The sequence below is a fragment of the Ziziphus jujuba genome, chromosome 5, assembly GCF_031755915.1.
Source record: "Ziziphus jujuba cultivar Dongzao chromosome 5, ASM3175591v1".
NCBI classification, from domain to species: Eukaryota; Viridiplantae; Streptophyta; class Magnoliopsida; order Rosales; family Rhamnaceae; genus Ziziphus; species Ziziphus jujuba.
In genome coordinates this window covers 8527675-8547970 of record NC_083383.1, presented here as the reverse complement: position 1 = coordinate 8547970, position 20296 = coordinate 8527675, and the positions used below count along the sequence as shown (strand labels likewise).

Genomic DNA, 20296 nt, shown 5'->3' with positions numbered 1-20296 from the left:
TACCCCAAATTAATAGTGTGTTTGTGTTTGTGCATGTAACAGCAAACACTGCCATACGTTTTCTTACCCCCACCCAAAAAAAAAAAAAAAAAAAAAAAAAAACACCTCGATACGTTTATTAATTTTGTTTTTTTTGAAAAGCAATACGTTTATTAATTATTTTACTTAAAAATTACATTAAACATTTATTAATCATAAGAGCTCTCATTTTCATAAAATTGTTTAAAATCCACATGTATTATATATTTTTTTCCCCCCAATAGATTCGTACTAATATAATCATAGATTTTATTTTCACCAATATTATTGTTCTTCTAATTACTTGTATGTATATGTTACATTGTTCTAGACTACCTAAAACTATATAAGCTTTCTAGGAGCAATTAACATCTTGCTTCAAATTTCTGATTTTGGACAGGAACAGGCTGCCACTTTTAGTAGCAATTAACATGTTGCTTTAAATTTCTAATTTTGGACTGGAACAGGCTGCCACTTTTAGTAGCCACAGCTTAAAAAAAATTATAATTAGCTCATCATTTATATTATGTTATATATGTATATATATGTATATTTTGGTAAATCATTCATCAAAAATATATATATATATATATATATTGTTGGTAAATCATCATGTTTATTTTATGTATATCTTAATATACAAGGAAACACTTTGGACGGGACGGTTTGGAAATAGGCATTGGAAATATTTAGGAAATTACAACCATTATACAAATGCAAAATAAATTAATAATTAAAAATTATTAACAAGATAATCAGACAGAGTGGACCGTTAGATTGGACCTTTGCTTAAACGGACAGCAATGTGATTACAAAGATAAAAACGAAGTGGGTCCCACCATGTCGCAGCAAGCAGCGTCCGACTAAGTTGCATGAAGGAAATAGAGGGAGGGGAGGGGAGGGGACCCAATTACTAAGAGCGAGCACACGGACAGACGTCCCAAATCAAAAAAAAAAAAAAAAAAAAAATAAAAAAAAAATATATATATATATATATATATAAATTAATGGACGAAAACGAAAAAGGTAGTTAAAAAAAAAAAAAAGAAAAAAAAAAAAAAAAGAGAAAAGGTTTAAAGAAGAAGGTAGGAAAATGGAGGATGAGGAATTGGGATCCGAGAAAGGCTAATTGTGTGGGGGTGTGGCAGTGGTGGTTAGTTACCGGAGACGGTGACGGAGGAGACCCCTCAGTCCATGCAAAGAAGGAGGGGGCTAGTGTTTCGGAATAACAACAAAGCTTTATCTAACACCTTCTCTTTGGCCATTACCCATAACATAACCACCATTATTTCTCTCTCATTCTCTCTCTTTTCTCTCGCTTAGCTTTTGTTTTGTCCGAGACATTGGTACCCCTTAAAGATTCTCCATAATCCCTAATTCCGGTCCGCGATTTCTTCGAAGCTCTTCATAGTTTTTATTTTATTTTTATTTTTTTCAGAAATCCCACGTATTTGCCACGCACCCGGTACATGAATCTCTCTCTCTCTCTCTCTCTCTTTCTATGTGATTTGGGCGATCTGATATTTTTCGGTTTTTCGAAGACATTGGAATCTGAAAGATAAAGTTTTGGTATTGCGTTTTGAATATCCAACATTTTTTACCGATTTTCCAGCTGCTTGTTTATATTTTTCGGATTTTGATTTGATATCTAAGCACACGGTGCCCAACGAATCCGATTGTCTCGTTTTTGGAGTGTTTTTTTGCTTATTTCTTACTTTTTTTGTTTATTTTCAGATGTACATTGTTACCTCATAGGAAACATATTCCCTCTTTCTTTTTTGTTTTTGTTTTTGTTTTTGTTTTTTGGGTATTGATCGATTTGAATGTTCATTAAAATGTATTCGTTTTGTTTCTGATCCGATAAAGTTTCAAACTTCGGCAGAATTGAGTTGCTTTAGCTTGTGATATTTGGGAAACAGAACTGTTTGTGCATAAAACTTGGAAGCAACAATCCCTGATCTGCCAGGTAAATTGAGAAATTGGGTACCCATTTATCATGTTGGCTTTCGAAAATATAAACCGAGTGAAGATTATTTAGGTCACCATTCCTGTAACTAGATCTACAATCTTGTTAGAAATATCATATCAGCTGCATCTTTGTTAGTATAATGGTATTTGCATTAACATTTTATTATGATTATTGTTATTATTTTTTTCATGATGTATATTTCTACCAGAGCGACTGATAGTCCCCAGCTACTACGATGCCGTTCAAAAGCATAGTTCGTGAGTTCAGGGAAATGAGAGAAGGCATCGGAAACATATCAAGAAGAGGTGTAGAGGGTAGGCATACACATAGCAGGGCAAAATCGCATATTGCTCCCGAGCGATCCTCTTTTTCACCATCATTGCCTTCGTCTTCTACTGCATTGGTTCATCAGGGTCGGTGGGCAAATTTGCCACCCGAGTTGCTTCTTGATATAATACAACGCGTGGAAGTCAGTGAGACCTCCTGGCCTGCTCGGAGGGATGTGGTTGCTTGTGCCTCTGTTTGCAGGTCCTGGAGGGAACTTACAAAAGAGGTAGTCAAGACTCCGGAGCAGTGCGGGTGGCTTACCTTCCCTATCTCACTTAAGCAGGTTTTTCGACTATCCCTTGCAAGGATAAAATGATTATTCGTTGTTCTTGTATTCTATTATCCACATGCTGATTAGTTTTGCTTTGTTTTTTTCTTTTTTTTTTTTTTGGCCCCTTTCCCTTACAAATTTGACAGCCAGGGCCAAGAGATGCTCCGATTCAGTGCTTTATTAAGAGGGAAAGAACGACTTCAACATATCGACTCTACCTCGGTCTAAGCCCTGGTAAATGCTCCAGGCTTTCTTGCTGTTATTCACAAACAACAACTTATATGCGAATGTATGCTGGCATTCTCTCCAATATGATTTCAATTTGCACCCCAACGGAAACGTTGGGATGGGCTGTGAACTTTAGCAGTGTTAGGGATAACATAGCTTTGGAATATCGATTACTGTTTGTTTATTTTTTACATCTGAAAGCACTTTATTTTCTATTAATGTGGTGCTGGAATCTTATGTCTATATGAATGATGGTCCATTATTAATCTACAGCTCTTTCTGGAGATATGAGTAAATTGTTGTTGGCTGCAAGAAAAGTTAGAAGGGCAACAAGCACAGATTTTGTAATATCCTTGGTTGCTGATGACTTCTCTCGAGCAAGCAATACTTATGTTGGTAAACTAAGGTATGCTTTACTCTTTTTTTTTTTTTTTTTTTTTTTTGGGAAATAAGGTATGCTATACTCGAGTGGGAGTTTTATCATCTGCAGTATTGCAATGTCTTTTCACAAATTAATTTATCGGAAAATGTTGATGCAGGTCTAACTTTTTGGGTACAAAGTTTACCATTTATGACAGTCAGCCTCCAAATGATCCTGTAATCCAAACAAATTGTAGGCCGCATCGAAGAATCCATTCAAAGCAGGTATCTCCAAGGTTACCTGCTGGTAATTATAATGTGGCTACCATATCATATGAGCTCAATGTCCTCCGTACAAGGGGCCCAAGACGAATGCAGTGCACCATGCATTCAATCCCCATCTCTTCAATTCAAGAAGGGGGTACTGCCCCAACTCCAACTGAATTCACAAATTGTCTTGATGAGCAGTCTTCTCCAATGTCAGTTTCAAAGGGAAAGAAGCCGCTTGTTGAGTTGAGCTCCACTAATCTTGCTGAGTCATCAGAATCGGATACCTGCTCAAGGGACCCACTTGTTTTGAAAAATAAAGCTCCAAGATGGCATGAGCAGCTGCAGTGTTGGTGCCTAAATTTCAAGGGACGAGTTACTGTAGCCTCTGTCAAGAATTTCCAACTGGTGGCAGCTGCAGAGCCTTGCCAGAATGTTTCATTGGCTGAACAAGAAAAAGTGATTCTGCAATTTGGGAAGATTGGGAAAGACATATTCACAATGGATTATCGCTATCCGCTGTCTGCCTTCCAAGCTTTTGCAATCTGCTTAAGTAGCTTTGACACTAAACCAGCCTGTGAATGACCATTATGTGTATTGATCATTGGCCAATCATGTTTGTCATCCCTGAAAGTAAAACTGTAAATATGCTTTTGAAACAAAGCACTTTAGCGCTTAGGCTTTGCCCTTGGTCATAAGCAAGCGCCTTAATTGGCCTGGGCTCTAGTTTGTGTATTCGCCGTGACCAGAGAAGGTGTGATGTAAGTTGCCAATTTATTTATATGCTATAGAGAAGTTCCCCGTCAATTCCCTCTCTTGGAATGTAACATCATTTTCAGAGACTTTATGGTTTAATTTACTTAGCCTCTAAGATACTCCTTTATTTACAGAGAAATAATTTTCTTAGCTATGTATTTGATATCTTTTGTTATCGAGTCCTGGTATAATAATTCAATTGATACAGTATGTGGTATCTTTTCCTTAACAGAAAGAAGCAAACACTAAATTACAATCAAAGCATGACACAATGGATGTTTCGCTTGGATGTTGTTAGCCTACAACACATTATTATGTATTAATGTAATAATTACTCTATTCCTTAAAACATCATTTGTTTGTATAGACATTATGGTTATGTAACGCATGCCATTTCCTGGGTTGGCATATTTTATGATGTATGATATTTACATGATTAAGCCCCAAACTCTTTATCCTTCTTGTTTTCGAAGCAACCATAACGGCAACCATGGTGTCGAGGCTTTTTGGGATTATCTGGTTCTGAGTCACTTGATTCCAGAAGGAGTCCTCTGAGACATCGACGTTTGACAGTGTGCTCATGAGTGAGCTTCTCAGAAGGGGTTATGGAGATTTCAGCCCTGCTTGCTTGGTGGGACTGTGATCTTCCATTTATCCCGGTGGGTTCTGCATCGTCTTGAGAAAATTCAAGATGAATACCAGGATTCCTTCCATTAACAGAAGCGTTGAAGACAATAGAGTTATTGATACTCTGTACGTTGCTGTTAGCATAAGCCTTTACTGGCGGGGCTTCTTTACTCAGATGGTCTTTAAACCTTCTTCCTTGGGTGTTATTAACCTCTCCATCAGTGGTAGATTCAGCGCTGTCATCCGGGTTTAATTTGTAACCCCGATGAATATGGATTGATTCCTCCTTCTTAGCTGGTTCTGAGCTCACGTTCATGGAAGCTCCTCTGTTTTCGCCTGTTAGGGTGATGACACTAACTGGGCTCTCAACCAAGTGGTGCTCAGTCGTCAGCTTATGAACAAGCTTAGAAATATCTTCCTTGATCTCCTTCTGCCTCGGAGCTGGTTCATCGGCAGCAGACGAAAAGGGCTTATGAAATGACGTATTTGATGTATTACCTGATGAACTGACAGTTTTGATTTGTCTCCCAGTATAACTGGTGGTGGTGGTGGTAGTGGCTACTTTGTTCTTCTCGTCCGAAGTTTCTTGCTTCTGCGGCCTTTTCTCTTCTCGAAATGCAACAATCGCCGGGTCTCTGGTGTGTTTTCGGCGACCTGTTGTTACCGTAGGAATATGTTGAGGGACGGGTTTCTGAACTGGTCGTCCAAAAGCTGGGCTTTTTGTCTTTTCTTCCTTGGGTAATACTTCCACAGTTTTCTCCTCCTCTTCTTCTCTTTCTGGCTTCGATTCTCCCTCCAGCTTTGAAAGAGTCTTCTGATCTCCAGTTGATTCTACAACTTCTTTGGGAGATATCGCAGGCGCCTTTGTTGCCTTTCTATCATCTTCATCTTGGGAAGTGGTTTTCAGGGGACTAATGGAAGTCTGCTCAGGCGTGTTCTCAATCTTTGGTTGAGATTCCTGCAATGCTGGTTGAGACACTGCAGCTTTGTCTTCTTGTTGAGAGGCTTGTGCAGTGCCTTTTTCACCATCATTATCAGCTTGAGAAGTGGTTTTCTTGGGACTTTCAGTCTTTGGGACCTGGGTCAATGCTGGTTGAGATACTGCAGCTTTATCTTCTTGTTGAGATGGCGAAGGTGTTGCTACAGAGTCAGAAGCTTGAGCAGTGACTTTTTCACCACCATTATCAGCTTGAGAAGTGGTTTTCTTGGGACTTTCATCCTTTGCCACCTGGGTCTTGTCGGGTGCGACTTCCATCTTCATTTGAGGTTGTTGTAATGGTGGCTGAGACTCCGCCACCTTTTCTTCTCGTTGAGTCTCAGAGGATTGAGGTTTCGAACCTTCTTTATATGCCGGGGTCTCAGATACCACTTCAGCCTTTGGTTGTAACCGAAAAGGAGAAGTGACTTGCAACAAAGTCGTGCTGCGTACAGATTGAGATGTCAGACGGGATGGGGATTGAGGTTGAGACGACACCGTTCGGGAATCTGGTTGAGGCTTAGAAGGAGATTTGGAAGGGGAACCAGAGGAAGCACGTGATGGAGACGATGGGGTTCGGGTTTTCGGACGGGATGGAGATGAGGGTTGAGAAGTGGCGCGTGATAACTTGGGTGCATGTGACGGTGAAGGAGGCTGAGAAGTGGCGCGTGATTCTTTGGGCGCACGTGGTGGTGATGGAGGCTGAGAAGTCACGCGGGACTCTGATGGCGGTTGAGAGGCAGGCTGGTCTTGAGGTTCAGTTTTAGAAGGTTGGGAAGGAGGTGGCTGAGTCGGGGCGATCCCCTTGGGACTAAAAGCGGGTCGTTGACCGGCCAGAGCTGCGGTCATTGGGGCCGGGGTTCGGGTTTCCTTAGTTGGTCGGGTGGGTCGGGATTGTGGAGTTGGATTTGGTCGCCGGAGCCAATGGAAGCGAAAGAATGATTGCGTTTCGTTAGCCATGGAATTGGAAACGTGTTGGAACAACTATTGAGAAATGCAGAAAAGGAGGGTGGGTATATAATAGATATGACAGATTGATTTGGAGATTAATATATACAACAACGCATTTGATTTTTTGATGCCTTGGAAAGTTTTTGGGTAGTGGATTTTTGGCGTGAATTCTGCTTGCTACTTTGCTTTGCTTGTTTTAAGAAATAAGACATAAAGATGAAACAATGTGTGATTCTTTTACACACGATTTCCTCCTTTGGCAGGACTAGCATCTCAACGTGACCTTTTAAACTCCCTACCGTACCCCATATTCTTTTGCTGCTTCATCAGCAGCCCGAGTCTACTGCATGCGCGTTTATAAACCCACTTCCCATCTTTGTAAATAATCAAAATATCACTTGGGATTTTGCTGGAATTTGTAAAATCATATAAAATAATCTCTTAACTGTCCCGCCCCCAAAACCAAAAAATAATAATAATAAAAAATAAAATAAACATCATCTAGTCTAATGCAATAAAATTTAATCAATAAACTTATTTCTATTTTTTTTCTAATTTAAAAATGTGGCATGCGCAATAATATTATCTAAAACGTACAGAAACAAAAAGAATTTTACTGGTTTGTTTAAAATTGAATTCTAAAGGAATTTTACTAAGCAGTGAGAAGTAGATATTCCTAGAGTTGGTGCAAAGTAATTTTTCTTGCAACTTCTATTTACCTTCCTTGTAGAAGCTTATGGAGAAAAATATATTACCTGAATTGCAAAGGAATCCCCTAATATTTTATCGATCATCGCTCCATGGTTAGGAATTCACATCCTGTTTAGTTTTTGTCTAATCAAAATAAGGCAATCCATTTCAGGAAGCTAGCTCTGCAAAGCAGCTTAGCAAACAAGTAAATGATCTTGTGAAACATATTTAGCATTCCTTCATGCACTCATTCAAGAAAAGAATTAAACGAAATTACATTCACAAGCAAGGCATGGAGGCCAGAGATTCTGTTTCTCCAACGAACTATCAAATATACCCTACATAGTGCAGTTTAATATCTTTGCCATCGCACCTCGATTGGAAGCTTCAAACCGAGTTCTAAGCTTTCCTAGTCATCTATAAAACAAGATCTGCTTATTCATCCTTTTCTCTTATTCATTTTCGCTTCAACTTCACTATTACAAAACTCTACAGGTGAATCCTTGTTCTGTTTACCCCTTTTTCATTTTTTCCCTTTTTTTCTCCCTCGCTTTAGAATCAAAATGACTATGCTATATAGGTTCCTTTACCTCTCTTCTACGAAAACTTTTCTGCTTTTATTAGCTATGCAAAAAAACTCCTTTTCAGGGTGAGTATATGTATATTTTGGACAGAATAAAGGAAAAAAGGTATATGTTGTTGGCAAATTTTTTACAATTTTGATGTTTGGTTAAACAGAAAACAATAAAGATGCAACAAATAGGCCGAGCAGTACGATCTTGCCAGGAAATAGTGAAAGCTAAAATTTTACAGCACTCTCATGGGGGAGTAACAGCAAAAATGGAGAAGCTTTTCTCCCGTTTTGGAGGAATCACTGCCTCTTCATCGTTGCCTCTGAAAGGATTAGAGAACGTAACAGTAGCAGAGGTACTCATGACAAAGGGACGTGAACGTACCGGTTCTTGGCTATGGTGCCTATCTGATGACCCCGTTGTCGATGCTATGAAAAATGTATGCTTTTGCAGCAATAACTTATCCAACAAAGTTGCATTAAAAAAATAAACTCACTGTTTGCTATAAAATTTAATACAGATGGCTCAAAACAACATCGGGGCATTAGTGGTATTGAGGCCAGGGGAGAACCAAAAGCATATTGAAGGAATCATTACAGAGAGAGGTGATTAATTTCACATTACCACATTGTTATAAATCTCAAGGAAAAATAGTTTCTGACATTTTTATTTTTATTTTTTATTTTTGGTTGTTTGTGACATGGATGATCAAGCAGACTATATACAGAAAATAATCGCTCAGGGAAGATCTCCAATTTATACAAAAGTAGGAGAAATAATGACCGGAGAGGTTGTTTTCATGCTTTTACTTTATAAACTTTTCATTTACTGGTGAAATACTTTAAACCCTTTTCATTCTTATTTTGTCTTCAATTTTTACATTGAACAGAACAAGTTAATAACAGTGACATCTCATACAAATATACTTGAAGCAATGCAGCTGATGACAGGTAAGAAATGCCGGTAGTTGGAGAATCAGTTATTACTGTGAAAGTTCAAGTAAAGTTTTTTTTTTTTTTGTTTTGGCATTTGACCGTGTAAAACGGACGTTAAAACGAATAAAAATAATTCTTGCCGTTCACAGAAAAAGGAATTAGACATGTCCCTGTTATAGATGGGACGCTAGTAGGAATGATCTCGATCAAAGATGTTGTGCGTGCCGTGGTGGGACAGCAAAGCGGGGAATTGCGGCGACTGAACGACTTTATTAAGGGAGACTACTACTAAAATCTAATTAGGATTTTTTTTTTAATACAAAATAAATGTAATGTTAAACGTCATATTGTAGGACACCATGACTTCAAATTTCACTTCTTAATGGTAAAATTTGTATGTTTCTATCAACAAGCTTGAATGAAAAAGCAAGCTTAGATTAACCAGAGGAATCATAAAAAACTACATGATAAAAAATACTTACAATATGGTATGGATGAAATTATTTTTTGTGTTTGCACATGCGAAAGATAAAATGGGTATCTGGAACATTACGCATATAAAAATATGCTAAAAAAATAGTGTAATATAAAGGAAAAAGCGTCTACGGCGATTAGTCAGTTCCAAGGAACACTGGATTTAGGCCAAAATAGGAGAAAGTTCGTTATAGCCATGGGAACCATCACTGGACTGGTAAAAACAAAAACAAAAACAGAGAAGAGTGAAGATATTACACTCCTGTATCCGTTACATGTTGGTGATTTAGCAGTGTGCCACGGACTCCTAAATGACTACAAAAGGATCTCTTTGTTGGTCTCTCCTCTTGTACCCAAAAGTTTAAGCATTCTGGGTGATCAATAACTATCTCATCATAGGTCTCCCGCGGCCAAAAGCTTGAGATGCCATGAGGGCCACCTTAAGTGGCTCTGATGCCGTGAAACCCTGTGCCTGCATCATCTCATGTATCCTATTAGCATGCTGCACGAAGCCACCATCTATTAACCCATGTATAATCCTCTCAAACTCATCTGATCTCAATTGTTCCTTTTTGGCCTCCAGAACCCCTAAAGATTGTAGGGCCTTTTTCTCAATTCCAGCCCTTGCATACATATCACAGAGGCTTATATTTATTTTAAAAGGAGGAGCCTCACCCTGCTTGGCAATTCTGTCTAATAGTTGTTCAGCTTCGTCGATTAGCTGCAACCTGCCTAGCCAGTCCACAAGAACGCTATAAGTTTCAACTCCAGGTTCAAACCCATCCTTCTCAAGCTGCAACAAAAGATTTAGGGCCTTGTCCAATAAATTCTTCTTTGCATAAGCTGCAATCATGCTTGCAGTGCACCTATCATCAGGCTTTTGTCCAGCTTTTATCATGTCGTCAAACTTCCTCCTTGCCTGATCAGGATCACCAGCTTTTCCATATGCCTCAATGAGCAACGTGCAAGACTCCATATTTGCCTCGAACCCTGCAAATTGCATCATATTACCAATTCGTCCAGCTCCATCGACATCACCGCATTGGGAAAATGATCGAAGTAATGCCAAGAATATCTCCTTTGGGGGCTTTATGTCTTTAAATTCCATCTCTCTCATCAATGACTCGCCTAACTTGGGTTGGCCAGCATTTGCATATGCCATGATCATTGAAGTGTAGGCCTTGATGTCTGGCTGGAAGCCATGGCTCTTCAAGATTTCAAATGCTTCTTTTGTACGTTCAAGATTGCCTACCTTGCTGTACATGTGAACCAAAGTAATGGCTGTTAAAATATCAGGCTGGAAACCATTTTCATTCATCTTCTTAAGTATTCTTTCAGCATCTTCCACACGATTCCATTTTGCATGAGCATCAATGAGGTTTGAGTAATCACGGATGTTAGTTTCAAAGGACTTCTGGCTCAGTACAAGTTCTGCCACCTACAAAAAACAACAGTTAATTTTCATGGAAACCGCATTACCTAAAATTACAATATTTACAGAAAATAAATGTAAATATATAAAGGTGGCAGTAGTTTAAATGCATTTCCCAACATTTACATAAATATACCAACATCGATGATAAATTTAGATTTCATTTATGACTGTTTGCTGAACCAACATGAGAAGAGGCATACAAAGTATAGCACAAAATTTGAATAAATTATTAAATAAGGATAAGAAAATGGGGTGAGAAAATTAGGTAGTATTAACCATAATTAATACAACGGAAGTTGATTCTATGTGGATGTACATTTAACAATTAAGATTGCGAATGCAAATAAATCTCCTTTGAATTAAATATCTCATAACACATTTCTATTGCTCCTTACGCATTTGCAAAACTACTTATAAAAATCCCTAAAGAAAACTACAATGTAGCTATTTGATGATGAGAGAAAGGAGACAAATAAAATCATTATGTGGAGATTGTTGGCATGACAGAAGCTGATATATAAGCTCTTATACAAGTTAATCTACATCTTCAAGATATATGAAATTCGAAATTCATAAGACCATAGCATTTCAACATCGAACAGGTCTAGAAATAAACGTTCCAAATTGATCTTGCTCAAAAGTACAACAAATCGCAAGTTAAAAAAACAATAATCGATGTTGTACCTTTAAGTATAGAGGCGTGCTCTGCTCTTTCAGTCTGTCAAGCAAATTGATCCAATCAATCCTGGTAGGCTGAAGAAGGTCAACCCATTCAGCCAAAAGTGGAGATGGGTCATTTGCCTCATTTAGTGATAAAATTTTCTCAATAACCAGTTTGCATTTTCCAGATATTGGTTTGGGATCCTCAGGCCAAATGATCTTCCCTGTCTCATGAATTTTATCAGCCACTTCTGCCCATTTCGGGTCAGAAAGATCAAGACCATATAACTTGTAACTTATCTTTCCATGTCTCTTGGGAAGAGAAACAACCTTAGGTTTCTCCTCAGACACAACAACAGCCTCTTCTTCGCCCACCTTATCATCTCGTGCGCCTTCTAACAATTCTTTTTCATGGGCTTGTTGTTCTTCTTGTCTTAGACGCTCCAAACTTGCGTAGAACTCACTTTCCTCCATTTTCTCGCTAGCCCACTTGAACCTGAGCTCCCTCAGTAAATCCCCTCGTATACCAATTTCCCCAGCAAACCTGCTCATCTCCTTAACTTCTTCTGATTGCAGAAACTTCTTCATCTTTTCCTTCTTTGTTGCCTTCCTCATGTCATCCAACACCATATTGCTCACCTCCCACACCGTTCTCCACAAATCCTCACTCAAATCCTGAGACGGAGTGGACACTGCCGCACCGAGCATCTGATGAATCCCACCCTTTTGCAACTCGAAAACAACTTTCTCAACAATGATCAATAGCATGCCATCAATTGTCTGTTTATCACAGTCTGGGTAAGACTCCGAAAGTTTCCCACGCATTATCCAGACGAATCGGGACAAGAATTCATTCATCGCACCATCCTCTTCGCCATCCTCAGATTCGAGTCTTGTTTCATGCCCCAAGTAGCTCATTTTAGTTTCTCTACTAGAGTGAATATATCTGTTGAACAAGGTAATGGGTTTTAGGTATTGAGGGTTTTGGAGAGGTTTTGAGCTGTAACTGTTTGATGAATGAACTGACGGAGATATCTGGGCTGAAATGGTTGAGGCATTTTCGCAAACACATTGAGGCTGTGACCGCAATCTGCCACTGATTCTTGCTACATGGTTGATCGATTTCCTAAAGACAAGGTGCTTCCAATTTAACATGTCTCGTGCGAGAGATGGTATTCCACAGTGAAAAGCTTAAAAACAGACAGGAAAAATGAATGTTAGGGACGCAGAAACCCTAATTTGGCAGCTGATGCCAGATGCTTATTACTTGCAAAGCCTGAGAATACCTCGAATAGTTAAAATAAATAAATAAATAAATAAAATAATAATAATAATAATCAACAATTCAGCACCAAAAATTTTACGACTTATTAACCAAGCCCAACGTTTAGCTCTCAGGAAAGAAAAGGAGAGAAAGAAAGAAAATTGCCTCGTTAGAAAATGAAATCAACAGGAAAATGTGAATGGGACGGCTGGGATTTCAGAGTAATTGTGTGGGACAGTAGGAAGGGCCTCACTTGGGCTACTGGCCAGCTAGCTAGGGCTTATTAGCAGAAGCAACCTGATTGGTAATAACTAATTAGTCTCCCGGTAACCCAAAAAACAAGAACAAAAATTAGTCCCCGTAATTCTATTTTTATTATTATAATTATAATTATTTCTTCATTTTTCCGGAAAATGTGGAAATATTAAAACGGATCGAGTTAAAAATTATTGGGCGCTAATCTGACGAACGGAAAGTTAGAAACACAAAGAGCCAGAGAAAATCTTCTTAGAATCAATTGTAATAATATTATTGGTTACAATTTAATACCAAAATTGAATCTGAATAGAAAAAGATACTACTACTGGTTCCTACATTAAAAGGACCGACTGTACATCCTTCACAATTTTTTTTTTTTTTTTTTTGGAGAGAGGGGGGGGGGGGGGGGTGGGGGTCAAAATACATTATTCGCTAGTTAAAAAGTCCAACAAATAATAATTTACAAAATTGCTATAAAATAATAATCATTTACCAAATTCATCACTACTAATAACTAAAACTAGCAAAGCTACTCCAACTGCAAAACTCTTTTCTAAATCTCCAATATGGTTAAGAGAAGGGCTTCGAAAAGACTGGCATTTTCTTTGCCAGAAACCGAAATGCTTTAGTAGATGATTTCTTAGCAGAGCCACTTGGGATTTCTGCATTAGCAATTTGACAATGTGAAGTATTATCATCTGTGATAGTATCTAAGAGCTGGATTAGCTCTCTACTTATCTCTTTTCCCCTGGAATTTCCATTCGCATATATACTCGCCAAGGATTCTATAATGCTCTCTCTCTTCACCAGTTGAATATACTCCGGGCATCCATGACATAGGTAAAGCAGAACATCCACCGCATTTTCCTGTTCCACCTTTGTACCATTTTCTAGTAGTCTGTCAATGGCATCAAGGCATTCAATGCTTTCAGCAACTGCAATTCTCGCCTCTCCATTTTGGCTCAAGTTCTTCAAGATTTTAATGGAATATAATGCAAGAGTTCTATCGCCTAAAAGTTGAACCAGCTTTGGGATGCAATCCAAATAGACCATGTGATACCCAGTGTCATTGTGAGTGGACAAGTTACAAACAACTTTCAAAGCAAGACTATGTAACTTTCTTATCCGAGTTTCAAGGGCTTCAAGGATGGAAGGAAGAGTACCAGAAGCCAACATTACAGACTTGAAGTACTTCTCACGAGATAGCACTTCCATGATTTCAAGGACTTTTTCGGCGATTTCTGAACCCAGATATGGAGCCAAGACATGAATGACATCTTCATGAAAAGGTGGAATTTCTCTTCTGCAAGGCATAGCATGGAGTAAATTAGCGAAAGATGTAATGGTTATTGCTGCAGCATTGATGGCAAGTATACGATAAATAAGTAAATTAAAACAATGCAACTGTTGTTACTAATTCCCAGCATCAATTATAAAATGGGCAAGAACAGAAGGGACATATCAAGAAAACAGTATTCCTCTTAACATAATCTTCGTCCAGTTTTTTATCATATGCATTTCAGTTACTAACCTTATGCAAGTCTTGGTTGATAAATGAACTGGTATCAGGATCTATTATGCACACATGAACATATTAATCCCTACAGACTTGGTATCATTCTTTGCCAAAGTTTGTAGCGCATAGAAGTTCAAAATATACAAAATAAAACCCTTAAGATGATAAGGCATGAATAGATCTCTCACCTGTTTCTACATAAAATAGCCCAAAGCACCTCTACTCCATCTCTATGTGCTTTTGCATCACTTATTTCACTTGCATTCTTCATAAATTTGACCAGCAGCATAATTTGGTCATTACCAATCGTTGGAACATCTGAATCGTGGTTATCTTCCACTTCCAGTTGCTTTTTGACATTTTCCACAACCCTGCATTGCGATTCCCACGAAAGTTCTTCAAGTCTGGAAAGAAAGGCGTTAGTATTTTCACGACCAAATGAACAACATTGAATGTTCTGAGACTCTGCATCCATCTGCACCAGCCCACTCTTAGATCCACCACCAACTTTGTCATCTAACAAAGGTGAACCACGACTGGAATCTGAAGAGCGAAGTGACACGTGGCTAACTTGAAGGCGTAAATCATTCATATAACTTCCAAAGCTAGAAATTGAACCAGAACGCAAAATTCTTGGACTGGAATGTGGAGCAGGAAACGGTTGTGAACAAGGCTCAGGAACAGTGATTCCACACTTCATACACCACTGTGAAATAAGATCCTTCATTACAGAATTTGGAGTCACAGTGAGATGGTCCAGCTTCTTATGAGTTACTGGGCATGTCTCATTACCCTCATTAAACCACCTCTCTATCCATATTCGTTCAAATGTCTTCCCAGATGCAATAATTACCGGATCATACATCAGACTCATAGAGAAGGGACATTTAAATGCATCAGGAGGTTGAGGTGTACCACCAAATTCGGCTGCTTGACTTTCATCTCTCACATATTCAAACTGAAGTTCAGGCTCAGTAACCTCGCTACATCCCCCTTCCTGCTGAGAAAAGGTGCCTTCATTAATAAACCCTGTATACTTCCTCAAAAGATACAGGAGGTACTTTAAGATTTTTGTCTTTTTTATTTCGGTATCATTGACTTTATCGAGCAGTCTCTTTATAGACCTTTTCTCTATCAAGAGAGCCACAGGTGACGTAATGTTAAGTTTTGAAGCTGCAAGTAGAAGAATCTCAAGTTCTTCATTGTTCACTGTACTTGATGCATTTATATCCCGCCGAAGCAGTACTAGTAAAGCCCCCCTAGCCTCATCTTCAGCGGAAATTAAAGGAAACTTTGCACTCCTTAGATCATGAATAATTCCAGATATCTGCTGACAAAGAAATGATCAAAGTAAGGAAAGAGTCTAAACAATAATTAACAATCAAAAAAATAAACCGAGGGCAACACCAACCTTTGCAGCCAACAGTACAGGAACCAAATTCTGAATTTGGCTCAAACATGAATCCAAAGCGTCTCTTATTCTTTCACATCTCTTGACTACTTTATCAGCTGTTATCGCCTTAAAAAGCGAATGCAATTCATAATATAAATACATACACAAACGGAAAAAAGTGGTATTCTCACGTAAAGTTTAAAGGAGAGGTCTCAAAATGGTATTAGGCTAATGCAAATGTTAAATTTCATACTTTTTATTTCTATATGTAACATGTACTATCAAAGAGCTATGAGACAACAAAAAGGAAATTTTGACGACAATGCTTCAATATTTACCAAAAAGAAACATATAAAATTGATGTACTTAAATTAAATCGACACAGTTTCATTATGCTGAATGAGATCTTATTATCGTAGGGTCATATTACCTTTAAAGAAATAGAGACCAAAAAAAAAAAAAAAAAAAAAAAAGAAGCAAAATGAAGAAAAACTTTAAAAATTATAATTAAAAACATGAGAGTAAACACATAAGAGTTTAGGTTTGTTACATGATACAAATCTCACTAGGAAGAATAAAACTGGAGTTCCTAAAACACGATCATGTTGCACATAGCACCAGGATATTCAACATAGCTTGTTGACAATTCATAAGGAAAAAAAGACTTGTTACCCGGAAGAGTCATCTTCAGGAAAAAATATGCAGAGTAACATAGCATGAACTAGAAAGAAAAGCTAAGTATAGACGCACAAGTCAAGGGTCATAACCTCTTTCCTCTTTTTCTGAGAATTGATGCAAAAAATTCCAAGATTTTTCTGTACAAAAGCACTTTGCATCCATGATCATCCCAATACATGTTAAATAAATCCCCATCCTCTCCCCACAAGCATGACCGTTTACATTATGCCATGTATAGTGTGGTCATTTTTTAGTTCTTATGTAAGTTTTCACTCTGAGAGGAATATATACCAAATAAAGTTTACTAGACTCGGAGCATTCCTGAATAATTGACTTTGCTTTGTCCATTGCATCGTGTAATAAGCACAACGCTTGTATTCCAGGTTTGCATCCTGGTCGAGCAGATTCAATGCCCGGAAATATTTGAGATATTCTAACAATGAATTTCTTGAGTTCTAAGCATATTAAACCATGCACCTGCAAAAAGGGTATACGGGCTTTTGAAAATAATACAACAACCAAGATTTTGGGAAAAATTAGAATAAAACTTTAAATAATAAAACATAATTTTCAAGCCAACGTGCCACTTTCCATTACTAGTTTTTTGTTGCATAAATAAATATAAGAGGATGCAAATCTAATACTTTTCATGTTTAATGCCTAGCTATCACCTTATGCACATGCTAGAAGAAATTGAAAACTAAATTCCTGAAGACCAACTGATGGCTGGACAGGGGAACAACATATTCTAATCAATTCAGGTTTTGTGGTTGACCTATACTATTCAATATGCAGCTCAAATTCAATATACCAAGATGCAACCTTTAGGCAAAGAACAGGACGAAGGAACTCTAGAAATATTTCGCAAAACCAGAAACATATAAAACATTACAACCACCCTCTCTATGTCCGCTAAGCTATAGGCCATATCATTCACATGATAATGAGGAACATGCTTTACCAACACCAGTTGGTTCAGGTGGTTTGGCACCTGTTCCTCTTAAGCAAGGTCTCGGGTTCGAGTCTTGTGAATGGAGAAAATTGAATGGAGAAAATTGGTGCTGGGAGAGCTTTACACCCTTGTGGTCCGACCCGGCTCAATCCGGATTAGTCGGGTCTAGTGACCACCGGAAAGATGGAGTCCTATGGCTTACTGACCTCGGGAAAGATGAGGTCCACCGGATGCCGGGGGTCTAAGACATAAAAAAATGAAGAACATGCTTTGGATACTGCTTTTTTCACGTAAATTGTTTTGCAACTTTATCACGATTCGAAGAGCAATACCAAGATGTTTTTGCAAGTCCTCATCTTTTGAAACAAAACATATCTTTTTGTACAAGATCATCTATCTGTTATAACTTTTTAGATGACTATTTCTGGTTCAAACTTCAAAGACTACGTATCAATATAAAACAGAAGAGCCAAAATCAAGTGTCATAGTGATAATTCCTGCTCACCTTAACTGTGCAATAGTAAGATAATTCTAGAGCATAGCCTCCATCATTTGCCATTAAATTCAAAAGCGCCATCAATCTGCACAGTTTCATAACGATTGAAGTTATGGTTGATTTTTTGTTTAAAGACTCTAGATCAGCATATTCAAAATCATTGAATGATGAACTTGTAAAAGTAATTATCATATTATTACTGAGCAAATTGCAGATTGACACAAGAACCACCAAAAAAAATACCAACCAGACCTTCATGGAGATGCAGACACAATTAGATATATGGTTTTAGTTGGAAGTGTTGGTGGTTTACTTAAATATTAACCTAGTTCAACTCTACTTATGTTAACTAATTCTAATTGGGACTGGGCACATGTTAATTTTTTAAACTTACCTTTTAATGGCTCCCTCAATAAATTCTATACTGGTCTTCCAGTGGCCAAATTGACCGAAATAAGAACTCCTGAAAAATTTAAAAAGCTAACTAAAATTTCTCGACCTAAAAGTATCACCAACAAGACCATGAATACATGTTATTTAGCCCCAGGTAATAAAACCAGAGCTAAAACTGAGAGACTAATTTCTCTGATGTAGCAGTCTATTCACATGGGTAGTACGGTACACCTCATAGTCAGGCGAAGAACTGCTTGAGTTAGAGTTTAAGCAAAAGACCAGAAGCAAGGACTGCAACTAGAACTTTTACAAGCAAGATGACCCCTAACGATGAAGCCACCGCATTTAAATTGTTTTTAGGTTCTAAAAACGCTTTCAATACAAATTTACTACTAAATTCAAACAAGTTAATCCCATCTATTTCTTTCATCAACAAAATAGAGAGACAGAGAGAGAGGGGCTTACCCAGTTTAGCCAATAGCAGGAACCAAACCCAGTACATCAGAAGTGAGACCCAGTGTCTGGCCAATCAGCATGCTGGTTAGTGCGGCTGTATGTCTTCGTGCATTGAAGAAGAAAGCAGTATAGTCCATATCATGTTAGACCCTACAGAAAAGAGAGCTCTTTAAGTATTCCACGGGAAACATAAAAACAGGCCAAGCAAATTTTACCTCTCAATGCGCTCCCAAAAACAAGGACGTGTAAAACTAACGGTTTTGTTATTGGTCTGCCACGCTAGTAACTACCCAATAATTATTAATATATTGTTCAGAAAATGTGTAATTAAGAACTAAATTAAAAGAAGAAATGACAAATTTCTATACGTTTGCATACGAGGACTAATTCTAAAGAACTGTCAGCTTTCTCTTACTAAGCCAATACTTTTACTTCCACAACTACCAAGAGCCAACTTTCAGATTTTTTAATATACTTTTCAAATTAGGACGTGTATTTTTTTTTTCCAAAAAAAAAGAAAAAAGAAAAAAGAAAACTTTCGATTTCTTTTATCTTTCAGCAGTGCAACATGGGTTTGTTCTATATGAAGAAAAGCTAAATTCTGTGGACTGCAATATTAACCTATCCAATGCGAACAATCTGGATTTTGCGTTCCCACCACTGCGAATTAAAAGCCAAAAAAAAAAAAAAAAGAAGGTTTTTGACCAATTATCACTTGAAACCAAACTACTAAGGGGGTCAACTCAAGTAAGCGAAAGACTTTTTGTACGTGTCTGCCAGATTTTTAAAATCTGTAAAGAAATGCTGAAAAGGACGACGGTTTTCCTTGCGCATTGACCAAGTCTGTTAGCAGGTCTTTTATCTGCAGACCACAGCACGGTCAAGAGATTCCATACATAAACGTTGGTTCTGCACCTCACAATTAATGGCCGGCAAACAACTTGGTCTTTAACTTTGATTATAGCTTCCTAATTTACAGCGTAACAGTTAAAAGGAAAAAAAAGAAGGAAAATTCTATACCCACTTTACAAGGATAAAATCAATTATTACTCTAAACCAATTGGCCAACACAACATGCTTTGATTCAGAGGCCGAAAGGAAGCCCAAAACACATTTTCTCTATCCGAATATGATTACGGATAAGTTGTTCTTACTTAGCTAATTTTTTTAATTTCTTGTCAGGTTGATTGAAGTTTATACCCCCGAGAGACGAATTTTATAGAAAAAAATAAGATTGCATGACATAAGCACTCTTTATAATTATCATTAGGACAGCGTTATTGGAAATCATGTATCTTTATAGGCCAGAGAAATTTAAACTCGAATTTTCATTTGCAACAACTAACTCTCTAACTTCTTGAATTCTACTTAATT

At 37.8% G+C, this 20296-nt stretch overlaps 5 protein-coding genes across 13 annotated transcripts; 2 read left to right on the top strand and 3 right to left on the bottom strand.

The window, feature by feature from the left end:
* Positions 1–1037: 1037 nt before the first annotated feature.
* On the top strand, positions 1038–4247 carry LOC107420271 (tubby-like F-box protein 5). Of its 3 annotated transcripts, none has more exons than XM_016029184.4 (6): positions 1038–1483; positions 1901–1984; positions 2196–2597; positions 2732–2819; positions 3087–3219; positions 3353–4247. In XM_016029184.4, exons 3-6 carry the CDS (start codon positions 2223–2225, stop codon positions 4023–4025), a joined length of 1269 nt encoding a protein of 422 aa, XP_015884670.2. In that variant the 5' UTR covers positions 1038–1483; positions 1901–1984; positions 2196–2222; the 3' UTR covers positions 4026–4247. The 3 variants fall into 3 exon arrangements, with proteins under 3 accessions (XP_015884670.2, XP_015884671.2, XP_015884672.2); XM_016029185.4 differs by having other exon boundaries at positions 1885–1984; XM_016029186.4 differs by lacking the exon at positions 1901–1984.
* A 140-nt stretch (positions 4248–4387) lies between these two features.
* On the bottom strand, positions 4388–7034 carry LOC107420270 (uncharacterized). Its single transcript, XM_016029183.4, has one exon. It carries the CDS (start codon positions 6757–6759, stop codon positions 4633–4635), a length of 2127 nt encoding a protein of 708 aa, XP_015884669.2. The 5' UTR covers positions 6760–7034; the 3' UTR covers positions 4388–4632.
* Positions 7035–7784: 750 nt separating this feature from the next.
* Positions 7785–9317, top strand: LOC107420260 (CBS domain-containing protein CBSX3, mitochondrial). Of its 2 annotated transcripts, none has more exons than XM_016029160.4 (6): positions 7785–7935; positions 8179–8451; positions 8533–8617; positions 8729–8802; positions 8902–8962; positions 9097–9317. In XM_016029160.4, exons 2-6 carry the CDS (start codon positions 8191–8193, stop codon positions 9237–9239), a joined length of 624 nt encoding a protein of 207 aa, XP_015884646.1. In that variant the 5' UTR covers positions 7785–7935; positions 8179–8190; the 3' UTR covers positions 9240–9317. The 2 variants fall into 2 exon arrangements, with proteins under 2 accessions (XP_015884646.1, XP_015884647.1); XM_016029161.4 differs by having other exon boundaries at positions 7797–8089.
* A 157-nt stretch (positions 9318–9474) lies between these two features.
* LOC107420259 (pentatricopeptide repeat-containing protein At2g32630) lies at positions 9475–13147 on the bottom strand. 2 transcript variants are annotated; one of them, XM_016029158.4, is made up of 3 exons: positions 12869–13147; positions 11541–12706; positions 9475–10859 (listed from the first exon to the last, which is right to left on the bottom strand). In XM_016029158.4, the coding sequence occupies exons 2-3, from the start codon at positions 12669–12671 to the stop codon at positions 9807–9809; spliced, it is 2184 nt and encodes a 727-aa protein (XP_015884644.2). In that variant the 5' UTR covers positions 12672–12706; positions 12869–13147; the 3' UTR covers positions 9475–9806. The 2 variants fall into 2 exon arrangements, with proteins under 2 accessions (XP_015884644.2, XP_015884645.2); XM_016029159.4 differs by having other exon boundaries at positions 12946–13147.
* A 137-nt stretch (positions 13148–13284) lies between these two features.
* LOC107420261 (U-box domain-containing protein 5) lies at positions 13285–19761 on the bottom strand. Of its 5 annotated transcripts, none has more exons than XM_048475879.2 (7): positions 19544–19761; positions 18932–19072; positions 18083–18158; positions 16917–17102; positions 15966–16073; positions 14743–15881; positions 13285–14341 (listed from the first exon to the last, which is right to left on the bottom strand). In XM_048475879.2, exons 3-7 carry the CDS (start codon positions 18152–18154, stop codon positions 13609–13611), a joined length of 2238 nt encoding a protein of 745 aa, XP_048331836.1. In that variant the 5' UTR covers positions 18155–18158; positions 18932–19072; positions 19544–19761; the 3' UTR covers positions 13285–13608. The 5 variants fall into 5 exon arrangements, with proteins under 5 accessions (XP_048331836.1, XP_048331838.1, XP_015884650.2 ...); XM_048475881.2 differs by lacking the exon at positions 19544–19761 and adding an exon at positions 18468–18536 and having other exon boundaries at positions 18932–19487; XM_016029164.4 differs by lacking the exon at positions 19544–19761 and adding an exon at positions 19138–19487.
* Between the last annotated feature and the right edge of the window lie 535 nt (positions 19762–20296).